The sequence below is a fragment of the Scyliorhinus torazame genome, chromosome 24 (assembly GCF_047496885.1).
Source record: "Scyliorhinus torazame isolate Kashiwa2021f chromosome 24, sScyTor2.1, whole genome shotgun sequence".
Lineage (NCBI taxonomy): Eukaryota > Metazoa > Chordata > Chondrichthyes > Carcharhiniformes > Scyliorhinidae > Scyliorhinus > Scyliorhinus torazame.
Window position 1 is genome coordinate 12,209,115 of NC_092730.1, and position 20,580 is coordinate 12,229,694.

Below are 20,580 nucleotides of genomic sequence, written 5' to 3' on the forward strand. Positions count from 1 at the left end.
GATGTACAGTATAGGTGGATTGGCCGTGCTAAATTGCCCCTTAGTGTCCGAAGATGTACAGGATAGGTGGATTGGCCGTGCTAAATTGCCCCTTATTGTCCAAAGATGTACAGGATAGGTGGATTGGCTGTGCTAAATTGCCCCTTAGTGTCCAAAGATGTACAGGATAGGTGGATTGGCCGTGCTAAATTGCCCCTTAGTGTCCAAAGATGTACAGGATAGGTGGCTTGGCCATGCTAAATTGCCCCTTAGTGTCCAAAGATGTGCAGGATAGGTGGATTGGCCTTGCTAAATTGCCCCTTAGTGTCCAAGATGTGCAGGTTAGGTGGATTGGCCGTGCTAAATTGCCCCTTAGTGTCCACAGATGTGCAGGTTGGGTGGATTGGCCGTGCTAAATTGCCCCTTAGTGTCCAAAGATCTACAGGATAGGTGGATTGGCCGTGCTAAATTGCCCCTTAGTGTCCAAAGATGTGCAGGTTGGGTGGATTGGCCGTGCTAAATTGCCCAATAGTGTCCAAAGATGTGCAGGTTGGGTGGATTGGCCGTGCTAAATTGCCCCTTAGTGTCCAAAGATCTACAAGATAGGTGGATTGGCCGTGCTAAATTGTCCCTTAGTGTCCAAAGATCTACAGGATAGGTGGATTGGCCGTGCTAAATTGCCCCTTAGTGTCCAAAGATCTACAGGATAGGTGGATTGGCCGTGCTAAATTGCCCTTAGTGTCCAAAGATGTACAGGATAGGTGGATTGGCCGTGCTAAATTGCCCCTTAGTGTCCAAAGATCCTCAGGATAGGTGGATTGGCCGTGCTAAATTGCCCCTTAGTGTCCAAAGATGTACAGGATAGGTGGATTGGCCGTGCTAAATTGTCCCTTAGTGTCCAAAGATGTACAGGATAGGTGGATTGGCCGTGCTAAATTGCCCCTTAGTGTCCGAAGATGTGCAGGTTAGGTGGATTGGCCGTGCTAAATTGCCCCTTAGTGTCCGAAGATGTGCAGGTTAGGTGGATTGGCCGTGCTAAATATGTCTCTTCTTTGGAGCCCGGAGCTTTGAGCCTGGGACGATGGCTGATAGACAAATATAAGTATGTCCATGTGGGGCTGGTGCGTGACCAGGGGTGGGCAGCAGCTCCAGCGATTCCAGCACCTTTACAAGGAGAACTTTACAAGGCCGATTCAGATTACCTTGGTCTTCGCTTGGTGGGGTGCCTGGGTCACTGCCAAGAGGGCCGGCCGATCATCGTCCTCTCCTTTGAACTGGCCTTGAAAGGTTTCCCTTTGAGATGAAGCCAGAGTTCCAGAATGCGACCCTTGATTGGCAAACGCTTTCAAATGTGTGTTCAGGGAATTCCTGGGCTGGTCCCGTATTCTATCCAGCTGGTACTTGCATTGGCTGCACATTCTAAGAAAAGCTGCCATGGGCAGGCTTAAAGGTGTTGCAAGCTGGTCCTGGATTGATTACGCCCCCCCCCCCCCCCCACCCCCCCCCCCGACATGTGTTGTCTTGGCCCCCTGATATGGTTTTGTGAGGAATTGTGCTATTTGCAGAATCATTAACCAGTTGATTTTATTCCCTGGCAGCACCAGCGTGCCTGGAACACAAGTCTGGTCTGTTCCACCTGCTCGTTCTCCCCCCCCGTGCCTGCGCGGGTTTCCTCCGGGTGCTCCGGTTTCCTCCCACAAGTCCCCGAAAGACGTGTAGGTTACGTGAATTGGACATTCTGAATTCTCCCTCCGTGTACCCGAACAGGCGCCGGAATGTGGCGACGAGGGGATTTTCACAGTAACTTCATTGCGGCGTTAATGTGAGCCCACTTGTGACACTAATAAAGATTAGTATTATTCATTCGAGTGCCCCCAAAATCCCTGAATCAGCACATTTTCCACGTTGCACTGGGATCAAGCGACTTGCTTGTTGACCGGCATGGGTCGAAGGGCCTTTTCTCTGCTGTACATAGAACATACAGTGCAGAAGGAGGCCATTCGGCCCATCAAGTCTGCATCGACGCACTTAAGCCATCACTTCCACTCTATCCCTGTAACCCAATAACCCCTCCGAACTCTTTTGGTCACTAAGGGCAGTTTTTCATGGCCAATCCACCTAACCTCCATGGAGGCCTCCATGATTCTGTGACCGTTACCCTAGTGACGAAGGAAGCCGGTTCTCGCCTGATGATCAGCAAGCCAACTTAGCCCGTGTAGCCAATGTCCGAACCCCAACGTTGCTGTTCCTCCGTTGCGTCCAATCCGAGTGTCGGTCTTACTTCGTCGTAACCACATATCGGGGAAAGAGGCAGGAACGTCCCCTTGTGTTCTGGAACTCTTGCTGCATTTAGAAGGGAAAATGGAGACCTGCCTTGACCATGACTTACATGGCATTTGGGATATGATGTACAGTCATGGGGCGCAATTCTCCCATCGGGAGACTAAGTCCCGATACCCTTTCACTCCGGCGTCGGAGGCCGTTCCCAGTCCCCTATTCTCCCGCCCCCAGGGGGCTAGGAGCGGAGCCGCGTCATTTACGCGGTGCCAACCCGCGCATGCGCGGTTGCCGTCCTCCCCGCGGCCGCCCCGCAAGAAGATGGCGGATCTATCTTGCGGGGCAGCGGAGGAAGGGAGGTCCTCCTTCAGAGAGGCCTGCCCGCCGATCGGTGGGCACCGATCACGGGCCAGACCCCATTGGAGGCCCCCCTGGTGCAGGAACCCCCCTCGCCCCCCCCCCACAGGCCGCCCCCCCCCCCCAGCTTTCCCGCGCTGTTCCTGCCGGCAGCAACCAGGTGTGGATGGCGCCGGCGGGAACCTGTCGCGCTGGGCAGGCCGCTCGGCCCATCCGGGCCGGAGAATCGCCGCTCGCCCATTACCAACGGCAAGCGGCGATTCTCCCAGCGGCCAGCCGTGATTCACGCCGCGCCGGTTTGGGGGGGGTGGGAGAATCGCGTGCGGGCGTCGGGTCGGCGTGGCAGGGCTCGCGCGGCGACCGGGCGATTCTCCCACCCGGCGTGGGGGGGGGGGGAGAATTCCGCCTCTGGTCTCTGTGGTGATATGCATCACTGTAAATACACAAGGGGTTAATGTAAATACACTACGACTAAGTAAACACTAGAGGGAGCACCAGAGGCGTCATGACATGCAGACATACAGCTAATCAACACATAGAATAGGACGCGACCAATGGGCAGTCAAGACACCCAGAGGTGACACTACCACAAGGGGGCAGTACACAACCCATATACAAGGACAGGACACACATGCTCTGCCTCTTTCCACAGGCGACACTTAGAGAGTAGGACAGGGGCAGATCAGAAGCATCACACCCACCATGTGGCTTAGAGCAGACTGGTTAGTTAGACTGAGTTACTATAGCAAGATTAGCAGGAGAGTCGAACTCATAGAGAACTGTGCTAATGGTTCAATAAATCCCATTGAACTTACTTCAAAGTCTGGAGTATCTTTTAGTCAAAGTTGCATCGAGTTGCAGCCTGTGTTATCCCAGAGTACATAACACTACAGTCTCCACATTACAAAAGGACCTGGAGGCACTACAGCAGGTGGCAGAACTGAGAGCTCTTTGGCCCTTGGCTGCTCAATAATTACAGTCACCAGGTTTGTAAGTTGAAACGCACTTGCTGTTTCTCGATTTTGAGGTCAAACCACGAGCTGTGGGCAAGGTTTGATATTAGCTATTGTTCCTCAAGAAAGAAATAGGCCTGAATGTGAACCTTCGGGCTGAAGGCCCAGTTTAATTAAAACTGAAGTTTCCCCTCCAAAAGAAGGCCTAACACTTGTGAGTTCCGAATCAATGACTCCGGCAAGGGTGACCATTACCGGGTGTAAACCAGAGGCTTTAATCAACCAGCGTGCTGTGGATAAAAGCCTGTTACAGAACCACCACTGGAAGCCGGCAACGGGGCGGAGAATCCAGTTTTCCGCGTGAAATCGGGACCGGCGGCGGTTCCCGGGCCTTCGCCTTTCGAAGAACCCGCTGGGTCTTCAGCCCTCGGCAGAGCGCTGCACTACTGCGACTGACCACTGCAGCGCTGTACGTGGCTAGGTTCGAAGAGCCGTCGGCCAATCAGATTGGCGGGTGTAAGTCCCGCCCACTGCCAATTAATGCTCAAGTGCGCCTCAAGTGGCAGTGGAAGTTCAAGGGTTGGTGGATACCAACGCTTAGGATGGCAAGCGATAGGCGCTCGCCCGACTCAAAATCTTACCCCAAGTGTTGTAAACCAAAGATATTAAGGGATACGGGGCAGATGGAATTGGGTCACTGGATAACCAGTAGAATGGCTGAATGGTCTCCTTCTGTTCCGAATAATCTTGACTAACGAGTGAGTCAAAGAGTATCGTGGGACCGGCAGGAAAGTGATGTAGAGGCCTCATTCAGGTCAGCGCTGATCTTATTGAATGACAGAGCAGGCTCGAGGGGCCGAATGGCAGACTCCTGGGGCGAGATTCTCCGACCCCCCGCCGGGTCAGAGAATCGCCGCCAGCTGGCGGGGCGGAAATTAGTCCGGCGCAGGCCTAGCCTCTTAAGGTTGGGGCTCGGCCCCCCAAGATGCGGAGGATTCCGCACCTTTGGGGCGGCGCGATGCCCGACTGATTTGCGCCGTTTTGGGCACCGGTCGGCGGACATCGCGCCGATATTGGAGAATTGGGCAGCATGGTAGCATTGTGGATAGCACAAATGCTTCACAGCTCCAGGGTCCCAGGTTTGATTCCGGCTTGGGTCACTGTCTGTGCGGAGTCTGCACATCCTCCCCGTGTGTGCGTGGGTTTCCTCCGGGTGCTCCGGTTTCCCCCCACAGTCCAAAGATGTGCGTGTTAGGTGGATTGGCAATGCTAAATTGCCCATAGTGTCCAAAATTGCCCTTAGTGTTGGGTGGGGTTACTGGGTTATGGGGATAGGGTGGAGGTGTGGACCTTAGGTAGGGTGCTCTTTCCAAGAGCCGGTGCAGACTCGATGGGCCGAATGGTCTCCTTCTGCACTGTAAATTCTATGAATTCCGCCCCTGATCCTAATCCGTCTGCTCAGAACTCTGGTCTGAGTACGGCCTCCCACCTCCATACCCTGGCTATCATACGTGCTGTTATTTTTCACTCGGCAGCGCCATCTGGCAGCTTTGCAACTCGTGCCAGCTCATATCCATATTCACCAGGGGACCTCGCCTGCTTGTCTTCACTTTAAATTAAACAACGACAGTTCGGCAAGCGCTCCAGCTCATTTCAGCAGCAGTTGGCGGGGGGTGTTCTTGGCCAGCAGGCGTCAAAGCCCGCGCAGCCTCCACCTGCCAGCGGTCGTGCCTTGGTTAAGCACCCGCACGATTCTCCTGCGCCCGGAATGCAGGGCGAGGCCGGCCAGCCCGGACTCCTTCGGTGCCTTCCAGCGGCCCGGCGCAGAGCCTCCCAACAGACCCGGCAACACAGCTCCCCGCAAAAGAAGGGCAGCCTCGCGCTCATGTGGACACAGGTCTGAAAGGAGAAAGAAGCAGCTTCTCATTCACAAAGTGCCTTTCGTGTCTTCAGGATCTCCCGCAGCATTTTACGGCCACTTAAACACTTGTTGGAAGCGGGAGCGGTAAATTCTCCACATGGCCGATGGGGACTTTCCGTGAGCCATCCTGAAATCTTTGTCCGGTTGTACCCGTAGGAAATGAATGGCATTCCTTTCCCTTACAGTAACTTTATGGTGGAAGGCGAAGCAGATTTCAAATTTAATGGCCGACTTATTTCGAGCCGCCGGCGCTGGCTGGAAGTTCCTGGAAGATTCGCCGAATGACCTGATTGCGCTTCCCGTCAGGCTGCCCTCCCCACCTCCGATAAGGAAGTCTTTGGCAGAAGTGTTTGGAGAGACGGGAGAAAAAAAAAACGCAGCGGGTTATATTGCCGCCCTGTGATTTCTGGTCTCTCTGAAGTCGCCCGCAGCGGTGTCCTTCCGATCCAATTTCTGGGAGACTCCAGGAAATTCCGGGATGGTTGAGCGGGGTGGTCAGGCATTCCCGGAACCGAGCTCCAAAGGGGCTTTGAGAGATGGCCAGCGGTGTCCCCGGGGAAAGCTCGCGGCAAGTGGGGTCATAAAAGTGAGAAAATGCACTTGAACACGGGACTAAAACTGGCTTGGAAGACAACTAATGGGCAATAATGTTGATTTTGTTACAAGAACAATTTGAATGATACAATAAAGTACACGTTGATTGATTGTTTGCTTTTATTGCAGGCATTTCCCTGTATCTCAACTGGAGTTTATGGTAAGTTATAAAGTCGTTTTTGTTCATTCTTAAACTTTATTTTGGCCTGTAAATTAAACAGCCATTTTTCAGGGCTGTGTGCAGTCGGATGGATGCGCGAGTGACATAGATACACAGAACATACAGTGCAGAACGAGGCCAATCGGCCCATTGAGTCTGCACCGACCCACTTAAGCCCTCACTTCCACCCTATCCCCATAACCCAATAACCCCTCCTAACCCTTTTTGGACACAAAGAGCAATTTAGCGCGGCCAGTCCACCTGACCCGCACGTCTTTGGACTGTGGGAGGAAACTGGAGCACCCGGAGGAAACCCACGCAGACACGGGGGAGAACGTGCAGACTCCGCACAGACAGTGACCCAGCGGGGAATCGAACCCGGGACCCTGGCGCTGTGAAGCCACAGTGCCAGCCACGTGTGCTACCGTGCTGCCCGCCTGTAAACCGTGCTGTTGTTTCTTTACTCACGAGCAGGAGGAAGTCATTCTATCCCTGATTTGCATCTTGACTCCATTGACCCGCCTTGGTACAGTAACCCTCAATCCCCTCACCCAACATCAGTCCATCATTCCAAGTTCTGGAATTCACAGCGGACCGCTCAGAACGTTCTTGGGGGAGCGAGTGTTCCGGGTTTTTACCCCGCCCTTGAGTGGAGCGCACCGCCCGACACCACCCCTCGAGTGGGCTGACCCTCCATTTTATCGAATGCCCCTCTCGATCGAATATTCCCCCCCCCCCCCCCCACAACTCTGACACAGACGCTCACTACCAGCAGCCTAACGGGTCTCCAAACCTCGGTTTCCAGCACCCAATCTTTGAGGGCAGAATTCTCCCAAAGTGGGGCGGCGGGCTGCTCCGGAGTGGCCTCTCCCGCCGACCAGAATAGCGGGATCCTGCACCACACTCTGCGCTTCGAGCCCCATGAGATATGTGCAGGCGAGCTCCCCTCCGACTCTCCTGGCCGGCCAGCGGCTGGTTTGACCGCCCGTCCTCAGCTGACGGGTTTGAAGGTCCCAACGCCATATTGTAGTAGCCCAGCACACCGCCGGCCTACCTGTCTTCGCCAGACCATGCAGGAGCTCAGAAACCCAGTGGGAAAAGGGCTAGCAGCCGCAGAGAGTCTGTTCCCCGATTCAACCACCTCCCCCCTCCACCCCCCAAGCCTAACACCGACAAGGTGCCCGAGCCCCAGTTGGACCTCTACCCATCCACCGCCGCTGGAGCCTTCATCCATCCCCTTTCCAGTTAATGGCGTGGTATTCCTGTGACCCCATCGTTTGTGAGCTTAGCATCCAAGGCTTGTTGCAAAGGGCGGCACGGCGGCACAGTGGTTAGCACTGCTGCCTTGCGTCTCCAGGGTCCCGGGTTCAATTACGGCCTCGGGTGACTGTCTGTGCGGAGTCTCCCCCCCCCCGTGTGTGCGTGGGTTTCCTCCGGGTGCTCCGGTTTCCTCCCACAAGGCCAAAGATGTGCAGGGTTAGATGGATTGGCCGCGCTAAATTGCCCTTAGTGTCCAAAGGTCGGCTGGGGTCACTGGGTTACGGAGATAGGGTGGAGGCGTGGGCTTAAGTAGGGTGTTCTTCCCGAGGGCCGGCGCAGACTCGATGGGCCGATTGGCCTCTTTATGCACGGTAAATTCTATGACTCTAAAGAGTGACGTGGTTCTCAGATCACCAGAGATGTCGAGGTAAGTGCGAAAAAAACCCTTTCTGTTGGGGTCCAGTTTCCCTGCCCTCAATCTCCCCTCTGCCTTCCTTTGTTCGCTTCCTTCATCCACCTCCTCTCCCCCTGCCTGCCTGCCGCCCCCCCCCCTCCCCCACCCTTATAGTGCAGAAGGAGGCCAGTGACACGAGTAAAGATTATTGAATCAGCATTTCGCTTTTGCTCTTTTACGTTTTTTTCCAATGACGCCCAGCCTAATGGCACAAATTGCAGCTTGCAGCGATCAGTCATGAGAATGTGCTTTTCAAACTTGTTTTTTTTTGGGAGCCGCTTCTAACATGGCTGAGCATTGCGCAGCTGGCCTGGCAACATTTGGGAGATTTATATTTGTTAAGTGCTTCATTAGCTACTTGAGAAGTGGAAAAGCAGTGTTGGCACAGATTCATCATGATTGGCAGGTATTTGTTTGCTGCCCCTAACAAATAAAAGCTTGTCAAAATCACGCCTCTCATTATTTTCCCGTGATGGAACGTGATCCCTGGTGGTTGGGGGGGGGGGGGGGGGGGGGGTGGCAAATTAAACCCTCGTTCAGCTTATTCCGGGAAACGGAGCTCATGCCTGGGCATCTGTGTCTCTCATAGAATCTTTATTCATGTCGCAAGTAGGCTTACACTAACGTTGCAGTGAGGTTACTGTGAAAAGCCCCTCGTCACCACACTCCGGCGCCTGTTCGGGTACACGGAGGGAGAATTCAGAATGGCCAAATTACCTAACACCGACGTCTTTTGGGGCTTGTGGGAAGAAACCGGAGCACCCGGAGGAAACCCACGCAAGACACGGGGAGAACGTGCAGACTCCGCACACAGACAGTGACCCGAGCCGGGAATCGAACCCGGCACCTATTGTGTTCTGCTTCTTCATGTACCATAAGCTGCTTCCTTGATGTGCACTCTGACAAAGGAAGGTTCAGACTTGGAGATAGCTTTAACACATTTATTGAACAGTTAACAATTCTCCTACTTGAGTTCGACTCTCCTGCTGATCTTGCTGCAGTAACTCAGTCTAACTAACCAGTCTGCTCTAAGCCATGCGGTGGGTGTGATGCTTCCCTGATCTGCCCCTGTCTCTCTGAGTGTCGCCTATGGAAAGAGAAAGAGCATGTTGCCCTGTCCTTTTATATGGGGCACCCCCTTGTGGTAGTGTCACCTCTGGGTGTGTCTTGACTGCCCATTGGTCGTGTCCTATCTTACTGACCTATTGGTTGAATGTCTGTGGGTCATGATGTCTCTGGCGCTCCCTCTAGTGTTTATTTAGTCTCAGTGTATTTACATTAACCCCTTGTTATTTACAGTGATACATATCACCACAGGACCCTGGTGCTGTGAAGCAATAGTGCTAACCACTGTGCTACCGTGGGTAGAGTGTTGCCAAGGGCATGGGGCTATAGATGGAGGGGCGGTATTCCATCACCATGCTCGGACCATCATGAGCTTGGGGTGCGCTCGAGAGACCATCTGGGGGTTTTCCTGCAATGGTCACAAACAACGATTACACTTCAAAAAGTACTCCCTTGCCGGTAATGATCTCGGCAAGGCCAGCCTTCCGACGCCGTTCGCTCTTACTTACGGGCCGGAAGAGGCCGCAGCCAAGGCTTACCGTGCACAAGCCCACGCCTGGGTACCCACAGAATGCCAGATCGGGTTGAAACAGCGGGCATTCAACCCCTGCTGCTTGTTAACTCTTAGGCGAGCAAAGTATATCGTGGAGTTCACCTGACCTACAATTGTTTATTGATTTTAGTTACGATGAGCACAAGGACCTGCCTTTCAGGTGTTGGTCAACAGAGGTCTTCGGCAAGGGAGTACTTTTTGAAGTGTAATCGTTGTTGTGATCATTGCAGGAAAACCCCCAGATTCCTCTCGAGCGCACCCCAAGCTCACGATGGTCCGAGCATGGTGATGGAATACCTCCTCTCCACCTCTCGCCCCATGCCCTTGGCAACACTCTCCCCACAGTAGCACAGTGGGTTAGCACTATTGCTTCACAGCGCCAGGGTCCCGGGTTCAGTTCCCAGCTCGGGTCACTCTCTGTGCGGAGACCACATGTTCTCCCCCCCCCCCCACCGCCCCCCCGTGTCTGCGTGGGTATCCTCCGGGCGTTCCGGTTTCCTCCCACAAGCCCCAAAAGACGTGCGTGTTGGGTAATTTGGCCATTCTGAATTCTCCCTCCGTGTACCCGAACAGGCGCCGGAGTGTGGCGACGAGGGGCTTTTCACAGTAACCTCGTTGCAGCGTTAATGTAAGCCTGCTTGTGACATGAATAAAGATTCTATGAGAGACACAGATGCCCAGGCATGAGCTCCGTTTCCCGGAATAAGCTGAACGAGGGTTTAATTTGCCACCCCCACCCCCCTCCCCCAACCGCCAGGGATCACGTTCCATCACGGGAAAATAATGAGATGCGTGATTTTGACAAGCTTTTATCTGTTAGGGGCAGCAAACAAATACCTGCCAATCAAAAAACAAACTTTATTCTACGAATTTAATTAACATTTTTACAAAAACCCACACAGTAAGCATTTTTACCAACTACAAACATATATACCCCACACAGCTACAGTAATCTTTGTATAACCCTTAATGAATTCCCCCTTAACTGTTCCAATTTAAGAACAAGATCCAAGTAAAAACTGGTGCCCCTTTTCAAAGATGTGGCCCAGCACACAGCACTCAAGACCTGGTATGGATGCACTTGTTTCCTTTCCAAAACAGCTGGTTTGCATTCCTTCCAGAAGGCAATTATCCCTTTTTTGTTATCAAGTAATCTGGAAACAGCTTTTATAATGAAGATAGAGCAGTACAAACCATTCCAAACATCAAAGGGAAAGTAAAACTCACAGAGCCACAGCCCAGCTCCTACCACACAATGAGTCGCAAAAAGTTGGTTTACAGGTGCAGCAAGTGATTAAGAAGGCAAATGGAGTTTTCTCCTTCATTGCTGGAGGGATGGAGTTTAAGACTAGGGAGGTTCTGCTGCAACCGTGTACGGTGTTAGTGAGGCCACACCTGGAGTATTGTGTTCAGTTTTGGTCTCCTTACTAGAGAAAGGACGCACTGGCACTGGAGGGTGTGCAGAGGAGATTCACTAGGTTAATCCCAGAGCTGAAGGGGTTGGATTACGAGGAGAGGTTGAGTAGACTGGGACTGTACTTGTTGGAATTTAGAAGGATGAGGGGGATCTTATAGAAACATATAAAATTATGAAGGGGATAGATAGGATAGATGCGGGCAGGTTGTTTCCACTGGCGGGTGACTGCAGAACTAGGGGGCATAGCCTCAAAATAAGGGGAAGTAGATTTAGAACATACAGTGCAGAAGGAGGCCATTCGGCCCATCGAGTCTGCACCGACCCACTTAAGCCCTCACTTCCACCCTATCCCCGTAACCCAATAACCCCATCTAACCTTTTTGGTCACTAAGGGCAATTCATCATGGCCAATCCACCTAACCCGCACGTCTTTGGACTGTGGGAGGAAACCGGAGCACCCGGAGGAAACCCACGCAGACACGGGGAGAACGTGCAGACTCCGCACAGACCGTGACCCAAGCCGGGAATCGAACCTGGGACCCTGGCGCTGTGAAGCCACAGTGCTAACCACTGTGCTCCCGTGCTGCCCACACATTTAGGACTGAGTTTAGGAGGAACTTCTTCACCCAAAGGGTTGTGAATCTATGGAATTCCTTGCCCAGTGAAGCAGTAGAGGCTCCTTCATTAAATGTTTTTAAGATAAAGATAGATAGTTTTTTGAAGAATAAAGGGATTAAGGGTTATGGTGTTCGGGCCGGAAAGTGGAGCTGAGTCCACAAAAGATCAGCCATGATCTCATTGAATGGCGGAGCAGGCTCGAGGGGCCCAGATGGCCTACTCCTGCTCCTAGTTCTCATGTTCATTATGCTCTAATGGCATCATTTCTTAAAGGGGCACTGACGTGACATATGTTCATCACTCAATTCACATCCTATTTTTGGGGGGGGATAACTGGCTTTGAGATCTGTGTCGCTCCCTGCGTGACCCAGCGGTTTATTCACCGTCACTCCTCTGTTGCATTCTGTGTCGCTCACTCCCTCCTGGCCACTCCATTCTCTCTAACTGACTCCCACGCGTTCTGAAAACCTCACTCCCAAGTCTTTGCTGCTCCTCCAGCAACCAGGGCTCAACCCGTACAGATCTGCTGGATGACCACCATTCGAACGCCGGCGAGGTCTACCAGGACCCTCACTACTGATCTGGGCCAACTCTCTACCACCGCCGGGATTACCGGCATCACCGTAGCGCAGGAAGCTCCGGGAATGAAAGAGTTATTGCGCAGAGGAAACCCGGAAGAAACGGCGGAGGGCGACAAAAAGCTTGTTTTTTTATCTTTCAAATTTGATTTTCTTTCATAGAACATAGAACATAGAAAAATACAGCACAGAACAGGCCCTTCGGCCCACAATGTTGTGCCGAACTTTTGTCCTAGATTAAGATCAAATTAATCTACAGCCCCTCATTCTACCGTAATCCATGTACCTATCCAATAGCCGCTTGAAGGTCCCTAATGTTTCCGACTCAACTCCTTCCACAGGCAGTGCATTCCATGCCCCCACTACTCTCTGGGTAAAGAACCTACCTCTGACATCCCCCCTATATCTTCCACCGTTCACCTTCAATTTATGTCCCCTTGTAATGGTTTGTTCCACCCGGGGAAAATGTCTCTGACTGTCTACTCTATCTATTCCCCTGATCATCTTATAAACCTCTATCAGGTCGCCCCTCATCCTTCTCCGTTCCAATGAGAAAAGGCCTAGCACCCTCAACCTTTCCTCGTAAAGACCTACCCTCCATTCCAGGCAACATCCTGGTAAACCTCCTTTGCACCTTTTCCAAAGCTTCCACATCCTTTCTAAAATGAGGTGACCAGAACTGCACCCAGTACTCCAAATGTGGCCTTACCAAGGTGCTGTACAGCTGCATCATCACCTCACGGCTCTTAAATGTAATCCCTCTGCTAATGAACGCTAGTTTTGTGAGGGCCACGAAGAATCCAGCACGAGTTAAGGATACAAAGTAATAACATTTATTTACAATAACATATATATATATATAACAGCAGCAGCAACTTCCCTTGCTGCACACTCCTTCCTGCTGGTTCCAAACTGGCCAGCTTTATTTATACTTGGAGTTTACTAATGGTTTCTCCGCCACCCTCATTGGGGAAGCTCATACTCCCACAGGATTGTGGGATTGTCATTAGTCCCCAGCCAATGGTAAGTAGGCAGGCTATAACAGCTAGCACACCATAGGCCTTCTTCACAGCTCTATCCACTTGAGTGGCATCTTTCAAAGATGTATGAACATAGACCCCAAGATCTCTCTGCTCCTCCACATTGCCAAGAACTCTACCGTTAACCCTGTATTCCGCATTCATATTTTCGAAGCACTTTATTCAGGAGCAATTCAAATATTAGAAACGGGGTAAACTTTTGCTGTCTGGCATGAATCTTCCAGCTGGGCCGTGCAAAGTCTGTGTTCGCTTTCTGCGCGGCACAGCATGAGTTTGGACCCTCCGGCACTGCACAGGCCCGGGCCTGAATTCAGGAGGCCGCGTGTTGGGGCTCCAGGGGTACGCCCACTTGGCAATCCGACGGGTGACTCGCCCCCAAGCTCCGTAATATTCCTGGATAATTCACTCCCGCCTCTGTATTATCCTCCGCGTAACTCATTCCCTGGGCCTCTATTACTTTAAAAGTAATTCACTCCTTGGTAACCGTTCTCTGCTGAAATCAGCAATTCGCAGAAATCCCTGGCGAGATAACATTTTCGGTTAGCATTTTAAGTGCAAATTTCCCTGTCATATTTCCAATATTCGGCTGATTTCATGAATATGGATGGTGTTTGCGCCTCGCTACTCTGCAGTGTTTCTGTACATTGATAATTTTGAATAAGGCAGGATAAAAGTAGTTAGGTATAATGGGCCTGATAAATGAATTGAAATGGAAATAAGCAGGGCCAGCAGTTTAACCTGCAGAGATTGACAGTCATGGGTAGGAAACAAAGCAGGCAGTCCCCAAACTCATTACCATGTCGGCGCTGTCTCATTTACGATTGAAGAAACTTCGCTCTCTCGTGCCTCGCAGCGAGGATATTCTCTGTGATATCTCTGTTCGAGGTGTCGGTGGGGAAACTGGGCCGCCAAGCGCCTGTTTTTCCCTCAAGCGCCGGGCGGCCTGCTAAAGTTTTCTCAAAATGGCGGACGGAATGCAGGGGTACTCTTCCAAAATGGCTGACGTTGAGTTTCTTCAGGCCGGAGGCCTGATAGAGAGTGATTTGCTGCAAGGGGAGTTAGTGAGGCGTGAGCTACATCGGAGACTGAGGGCTGCGACCGTAGAATCGTAGAATTTACAGTGCAGAAGGAGGCCATTCGGCCCATCGGGCCTGCACCGGCCCTTGGAAAGAGCACCCTACTTAAGCCAACACTTCCACCCCATCCCCGTCGCCCCTCCTAACGTTTTGGACACGAAGGGACCATGATAGGGGCCCACCGATCGGCGGGCCGCCCTCGAGGGCTGGGGGCCTCTTTGGTTCCGCGCCGGCCCCTGTAGCTCTGCGCCATGTTGCGTCAGGGCTGGCACGGGGAAGGGAGACACCGCGCAGGCGCGCATTGGCGCCGGTCCCGCTGCGCGTGCGCTGACCCGTGGCGCCCATCTGACGCCGGAGATCGGCAGCTGGAGCGGCGTGGGTCGCCCCAGTGTAGTGCTGGGCCCCTGTAGGGGTCATAATCGCTGCTCCAGGGGCCATGTTGACGCCGTCGGGAAATACGACGGCGTCAACACTTAGCCTCAGGATCAGAGAATCCCGCCCCATGTTTTTTGATTCACTCTCCACTCTTATAGCCTCAGTTGTTACCTGATGCAGGAAGGGTCTTTGCCACTGGTAGATATTCTTAAGGGGGGGTGGACTGAGGTTCACTGCTTTTTGGGTCTCGGAAGGACGGTGCTCTGGAAGATCTGTAAACCATCGCCACTGCACACCTCTTGGGCGGCGGGGTAGCTGTGGCTTCACAGCTCCAGGGTCCCGGGTTCGATTCCCGGCTTGGGCCACTGTCTGTGCGGAGTCTGCACGTTCTCCCCCCTGTGTCTGCGTGGGTTTCCTCCGGGTGCTCCGGTTTCTTCCCACAAGTCCCGAAAGACGCGCTTGTTAGGTGAATTGGACATTCCGAATTCTCCCTCCGTGTACCCGAACAGGCGCCGGAGTGTGGCAACGAGGAGGATTTTCACAGTAACTTCATGGCGGCGTTAATGTAAGCCTACTTGTGACACTAATTAAGATTATTATTATTAAAATTGCATTAATGTAGCACCTTTTCCGACCTCGGACGATCCGACAGCACTTAACAGCCAGGAAAACATTTGAAATGAAATGAAAATCGCTTATTGTGACAAGTAGGCTTCAAATGAAGTTACTGTGAAAAGCCCCTAGTCGCCACATTCCGGTGCCTGTTCGGGGAGGCTGGTACGGGAATTGAACCGTGCTGCTGGCCTGCCTCGGTCTGCTTTCAAAGCCAGCGATTTAGCCCTGTGCTAAACCAGCCCCGACGTTCCAAAGTGTCGCCACTGTTGTGACGTAGGAAATGTGGCAAACAACTGTACAGAGCAAGATCCCAGGTGTGTCTTCCACCCAGGTCGCAGCTGCGATGGACCACAATCCACTGCAGATGGATAGGAACACAGGAACATGGGTGGACGGTCCAGCCCCTCCGGCATGTTCCATCATCCAGTTAGGGTCGGCACGGTAGCACTGTTGCTTCACAGCGCCAGGGTCCCAGGTTCGATTCCCGCCTCGGCTCACTGTCTGTGCGGAGTCTGCACGTTCTCCCCCCCGCGTCTGCCTGGGTTTCCTCCGGGTGCTCTGGTTTCCTCCCACAGACCAAAGATTAGGTTTGGTGGACTGACCACGATAAATTGTCCCTTAGTGCCCCCCAAAAAATGGTTCGGTGGGGTTACTGGGTTACGGGGATAGGATGGAGGCGTGAGCTTAAATATGGTGATCGTTCCGAGGGCCGGTGCAGACTCGATGGGCTGATTGGCCTCCTTCCGCACTGTAAATTCTATGCTTCGGGCTGGCCGTGCCATAATGCCATAACGGTTGTTGGGAAAGAGAGCAGAATAATCCCAAGGAGCTTTTCTCAGCACCTGCAGTGAAATGAAATGAAATGAAAATCACAAGTCGGCTTCAAATGAAGTTACTGCGAAAAGCCCCTAGTCGCCACATTCCGGCGCCTGTTCGGGGAGGCCGGTACGGGAATTGAACCGTGCTGCTGGCCTGCTGTGTGGTCTGCTTTCAAAGCCAGCTCTTTAGCCCTGTGCTAAACCAGGCCCTAGTGGAGACAGTGGTGAGGGGATGGACATGGAGGATTCGGGAGGAGGGCGGGATTCCTGAGGGTCCGTGTGCGAGGTGTCGTTTGGGGTTTTCAGGAGGTGTGCGGACTGGCCTGGTTCTAATCTGAGGGCCGCGAATATTCAGCACCGTGCTGGCATCTGTAAAACCTCTGTCAAACATTTCATTAACCGGCCTTTATTCCACACACAGGTTATCCCAACGGGCAGGCTGCAGAAACTGTCTTAAAGGCTGTCAGAGAATATCTGAAGGAACACAGAAACTCAGTAAGTCCCCGGACAGATAGAATGCAATCGCCGTCAGTTTGGAATTTACCCGCGGGCTACCCAGCTGGCTACGGCACCTCTGGAACTCAAGCACTGGGCTCGCGAGCACTGTCTTCAGGGGAGGGGGAGCTACTTGCATTCTGCTGCCCTGAGTGAGGGAATCTCGGAACCGGCTGGCGTCCCTGCCGATGCCTGCGGCCTGGTTTCTCCAGGCCGCCTCACGTGAGGCCAGCCACATCTCCGATCGTGAGGAGAGAAAACAGCATGGAAACTGAGGAACCGGTTCCCTAGTGTCACATAAGGGGCAGCGGGTAGCTTATTAAAGCTACAGTTTCGTTCACTACTCGTCTTGTGTTAATTGATGGCTCATCAATTTAATAAGCTAAATGGAAAGCCTCCTGGCCACTGATCCCGAACTGGGGCAGGGCCGGAGGTCAGACACCTTTATACTGAGCCCGAGGGGAGGAGCCACAGGGGGAGCCATCTGGTAGTAGTTTACCACAATACATGTAGTACAGTAACCATAATACATATAATACACTAACAGTGGTTTACCACAGTGCTCTTTCCAAGGGCCGGTGCGGACTCAATGGGCTGGATGGCCTCCTGCTGCACTGTAAATTCTATCTATCTATATTGGAAAGCTACATTGTCAGCCTAGGGGTACCATGCAATCCTGCTTTGACTTTGCCCTGTGCGATCCAGTTTAATAATTATTATTATAATCTTTATTAATATCACAAGTTTCAGTGTTGACCGTGGTCAGGTTGGTGATGGAGAGCTGCAAGTAGTCTCTGCATCTTCATCCTCGGAAGAGATGTACCCAGTCTGAGTTCTTGCTCATTGTTAATATGTGAATTTTTAAAATTCTTTAACGGAATGTGGGCCCTACTGGCGAGGCCAGACTTTATTGCCCTACCCTAATTGCTCTTGGGAAGGGGGCTTCTTGAACCCACCGCAGTACCCGTGTGGTGTAGGGAGGGAGGGAGGGAGGGAGCTCCCAGGGTTTCGACCCCAGCCACAGCGAAGGAACGGCCGATATATTTCCGAGTCGGGATGGCGAGCGGCTCGGAGGGGGGGAGCTTGCAGGCGGTGTCGTTCCCCGTGCGTCTGCTGCTGCCCTTGTCCTTCTAGACGGTAGAGGGGGCGGGTTTGGAAGGTGCTGTCGAAGGAGCGAGTGGCTGCGGCGCGTCTTGTAGGCGGTGCACACGGCTGCCGCTGTGCGTCGGGGGTGGAGGGAGTGAATGAAGAACAAAGAAAAGTACAGCACAGGAACAGGCCCTTCGGCCCTCCAAGCCCGTGCCAGCCATGCTGCCCGACTAAACTACAATCTTCTACACTTCCTAGGTCCATAGCCCTCTATTCCCATCCTATTCATGTATTTGTCAAGATGCCCCTTAAACGTCACTATCGTCCCTGCTTCCACCACCTCCTCCGGCAGCGAGTTCCAGGCACCCACTACCCTCTGTGTAAAAATACTTGCCTCGTACATCTCCTCTAAACCTTGCCCCTCGCACCTTAAACCTATGCCCCCTAGTAATTGACCCCTCTACCCTGGGGAAAAGCCTCTGACTATCCACTCTGTCTCTGCCCCTCATAATCTTGTAGACCTCTATCAGGTCGCCCCTCAACCTCCGTCGTTCCAGTGAGAACAAACCGAGTTTGTTCAACCGCTCCTCATAGCTAATGCCCTGGTAAATCTCTTCTGCACCCTCTCTAAAGCCTCCACGTCCTTCTGGTAGTGTGGCGACCAGAATTGAACACTGTTTGTGGCTGGGGCGCCGATCAAGCGGGGCTACTTTCCTCTAATGGTGGGTCGAGCTTCTTGAGTGTTGTTGGGAGCCGCACCGGTCCAGGCAAGTGGGGAATATTCCCTCACACTCCTGACTAGTTTGAGAATAGGATCGGGCATGGCTGCACTGCCTCCTCAGTTAGAACGGCCTTATGCATAAGGAGGAGTCACTTGGGAAAGGTCCTAAAAAAGGCTTATGGAACCATAATGCAGTTTGAATCAGAGGTGAAGGTAGAATGGATTGTCTACATTTCAAATAGCTACTATAGTACCTCGATAGGCTTGAATTGTAATTTCTCAGCACATTGACCGCTGAGCTCAAAGGCATAAAATTGACTTTGCAATTTAAGTTACGACACTCGTTGGCTGGGTTCGACTTGGCTTTGTTCCAGTGACCCAAAGAGATTCTTCCTCTCACTCCCCTTGAAAAATAGTTCTTGGCTGCTGGCAAACGATGGACAGGGGCACGGCCAAAAGCAGTTAAATAGTAAAAAGCAGCTTCAGACCAGGTAGAGCTGTCCAGCATTGATTCAGAATAATGCAGGATAAAAAGATTACTAATCTAATCTCACCCACTTTACGATACCATCTAAATCCTCCTTGATTAAATTACGGGCTTGTTACTCACTCCCTGCTAACTGTTATTCTATATATTATTCATGGATGGATGTTCTGTGTTTATTGCTGTAGATTCTAGCCATTGAAGACTGAATCTCCCTCTCAGCTCCGTGCTACGAGTGGAGATGATGCGACCCGTTCTGCTCCCATTCCAGCCCTCTCCTCGGACTTTACAACCCCCCTGACTATGTACGAGGTCATGAAGTGACTATCGTTGTGGGAGGGTGAGATCAGCGGTACGGGACCTTTTTAGCAGATGGTTAAGTTGGTAGAGTGCATGAACAGGGCACTATCGTATATATCCTGATGATCCTTTAAAATGTTTACACCTCACTTACGTTGCAGAACAGTTTCCGAAATGTTTTGGCAGTAAGATGTGGGCTATCATAAGACCATAAGACATAGAAGCAGAATTAGGCCACTCGGCCCATCGAGTCTGCTCCGCCATTCAATCATGGCTGATATTTTCTCACCCCCATTCTCCTGCCTTCTCCCCCGATCCCCTTATTAATCAAGAACCTATCCGTCTCTGTCTTAAAGACACTCAGTGATTTGGCCTCCACAGCCTTCTGCGGCAAAGAGTTCCACAGATTCCCCACCCTCTGGCTGAAGACATTCCTCCCCATCTCTGTTTTAAAGGATCGTCCCTTTAGTCTGAGGCTGTGTCCTCTGGTTCTAGTTTTTCCTACAAGTGGAAACATCCTCTCCACGTCCACTCTATCCAGGCCTCGCAGTATCCTGTAAGTTTCAATAAGATCCCCCCTCATCCTTCTAAACTCCCAACGAGTACAGACCCAGAGTCCTCAACTGTTCCTCATACGACAAGCTCTTCATTCCAGGGATCATTCTTGTGAACCTCCTCTGGACCCTTTCCAAGGCCCCAGCACATCATTCCTTAGATACGGAGCCCAAAACTGCTCACAATACTCCAAATAGGGTCTGACCAGAGCCTTATACAGCCTCAGAAGTACATCCCTGCTCTTGTATTCTAGCCCTCTTGACATGAATGCTAACATTGCATTTGCCTTCCTAACTGCCGACTGAACTTACACGTTAACCTACCGGCGCTCAATGTGCATTGTAGAGTCGATTGGACACAATTGTGTGTCGAAGTGAATACCGTAAGACCGAAGAGTTTTCTAGCCGAGAATAGGCCCTCGTTGGTATGATACAGTGACGTCTGGAGGACAGGTTAACATGGGAGTGGGGAAAGTGTTGGAGGTGGTTGACTTCGAGATGATAACGCAACGATCAGCAGCCTCTGGACATAACAGAATAGTCCTCACTCCTCCTTGGCAGCAGATGTTTCATACCATGGGGACCAGTCAGCCAGGTCTCCTTGTGGACAACTCGGGCGGGATTCTCTGACCCCGGGCGATTCTCCGCACGGGAGTGGCCGCCGAGGTACACCGAGTCCCGCCGGCGCCGTGGTCCGAGCCGGCGGGACCTGGGCTTGCATGCTGCGGGGGGGGGGGTGGCCTGGTGGGGGGGAGGGGGGGTCCGACCCCGGGGGGGGGCCTACCGATCGGCGGGCCACCCTCTCCTGGTGGGGGCCTCTTTAACTC

The 20,580-nt window shown here is 52.4% G+C and overlaps 1 protein-coding gene across 6 annotated transcripts in view; it reads left to right on the forward strand.

Annotated features, from left to right (window-relative positions):
• Nucleotides 1-20,580, forward strand: part of LOC140399885 (ADP-ribose glycohydrolase MACROD1-like) — a 959,160-nt gene that overhangs the window by 904,324 nt on the left and 34,256 nt on the right. For all 6 annotated transcript variants that reach the window (XM_072489356.1, XM_072489358.1, XM_072489355.1 and 3 more), the window contains 2 exons: nucleotides 6,211-6,241; nucleotides 16,532-16,605. In XM_072489356.1, the coding sequence (XP_072345457.1) occupies nucleotides 6,211-6,241; nucleotides 16,532-16,605 (105 nt within the window). The remainder of the gene's footprint in view (nucleotides 1-6,210; nucleotides 6,242-16,531; nucleotides 16,606-20,580) is intronic.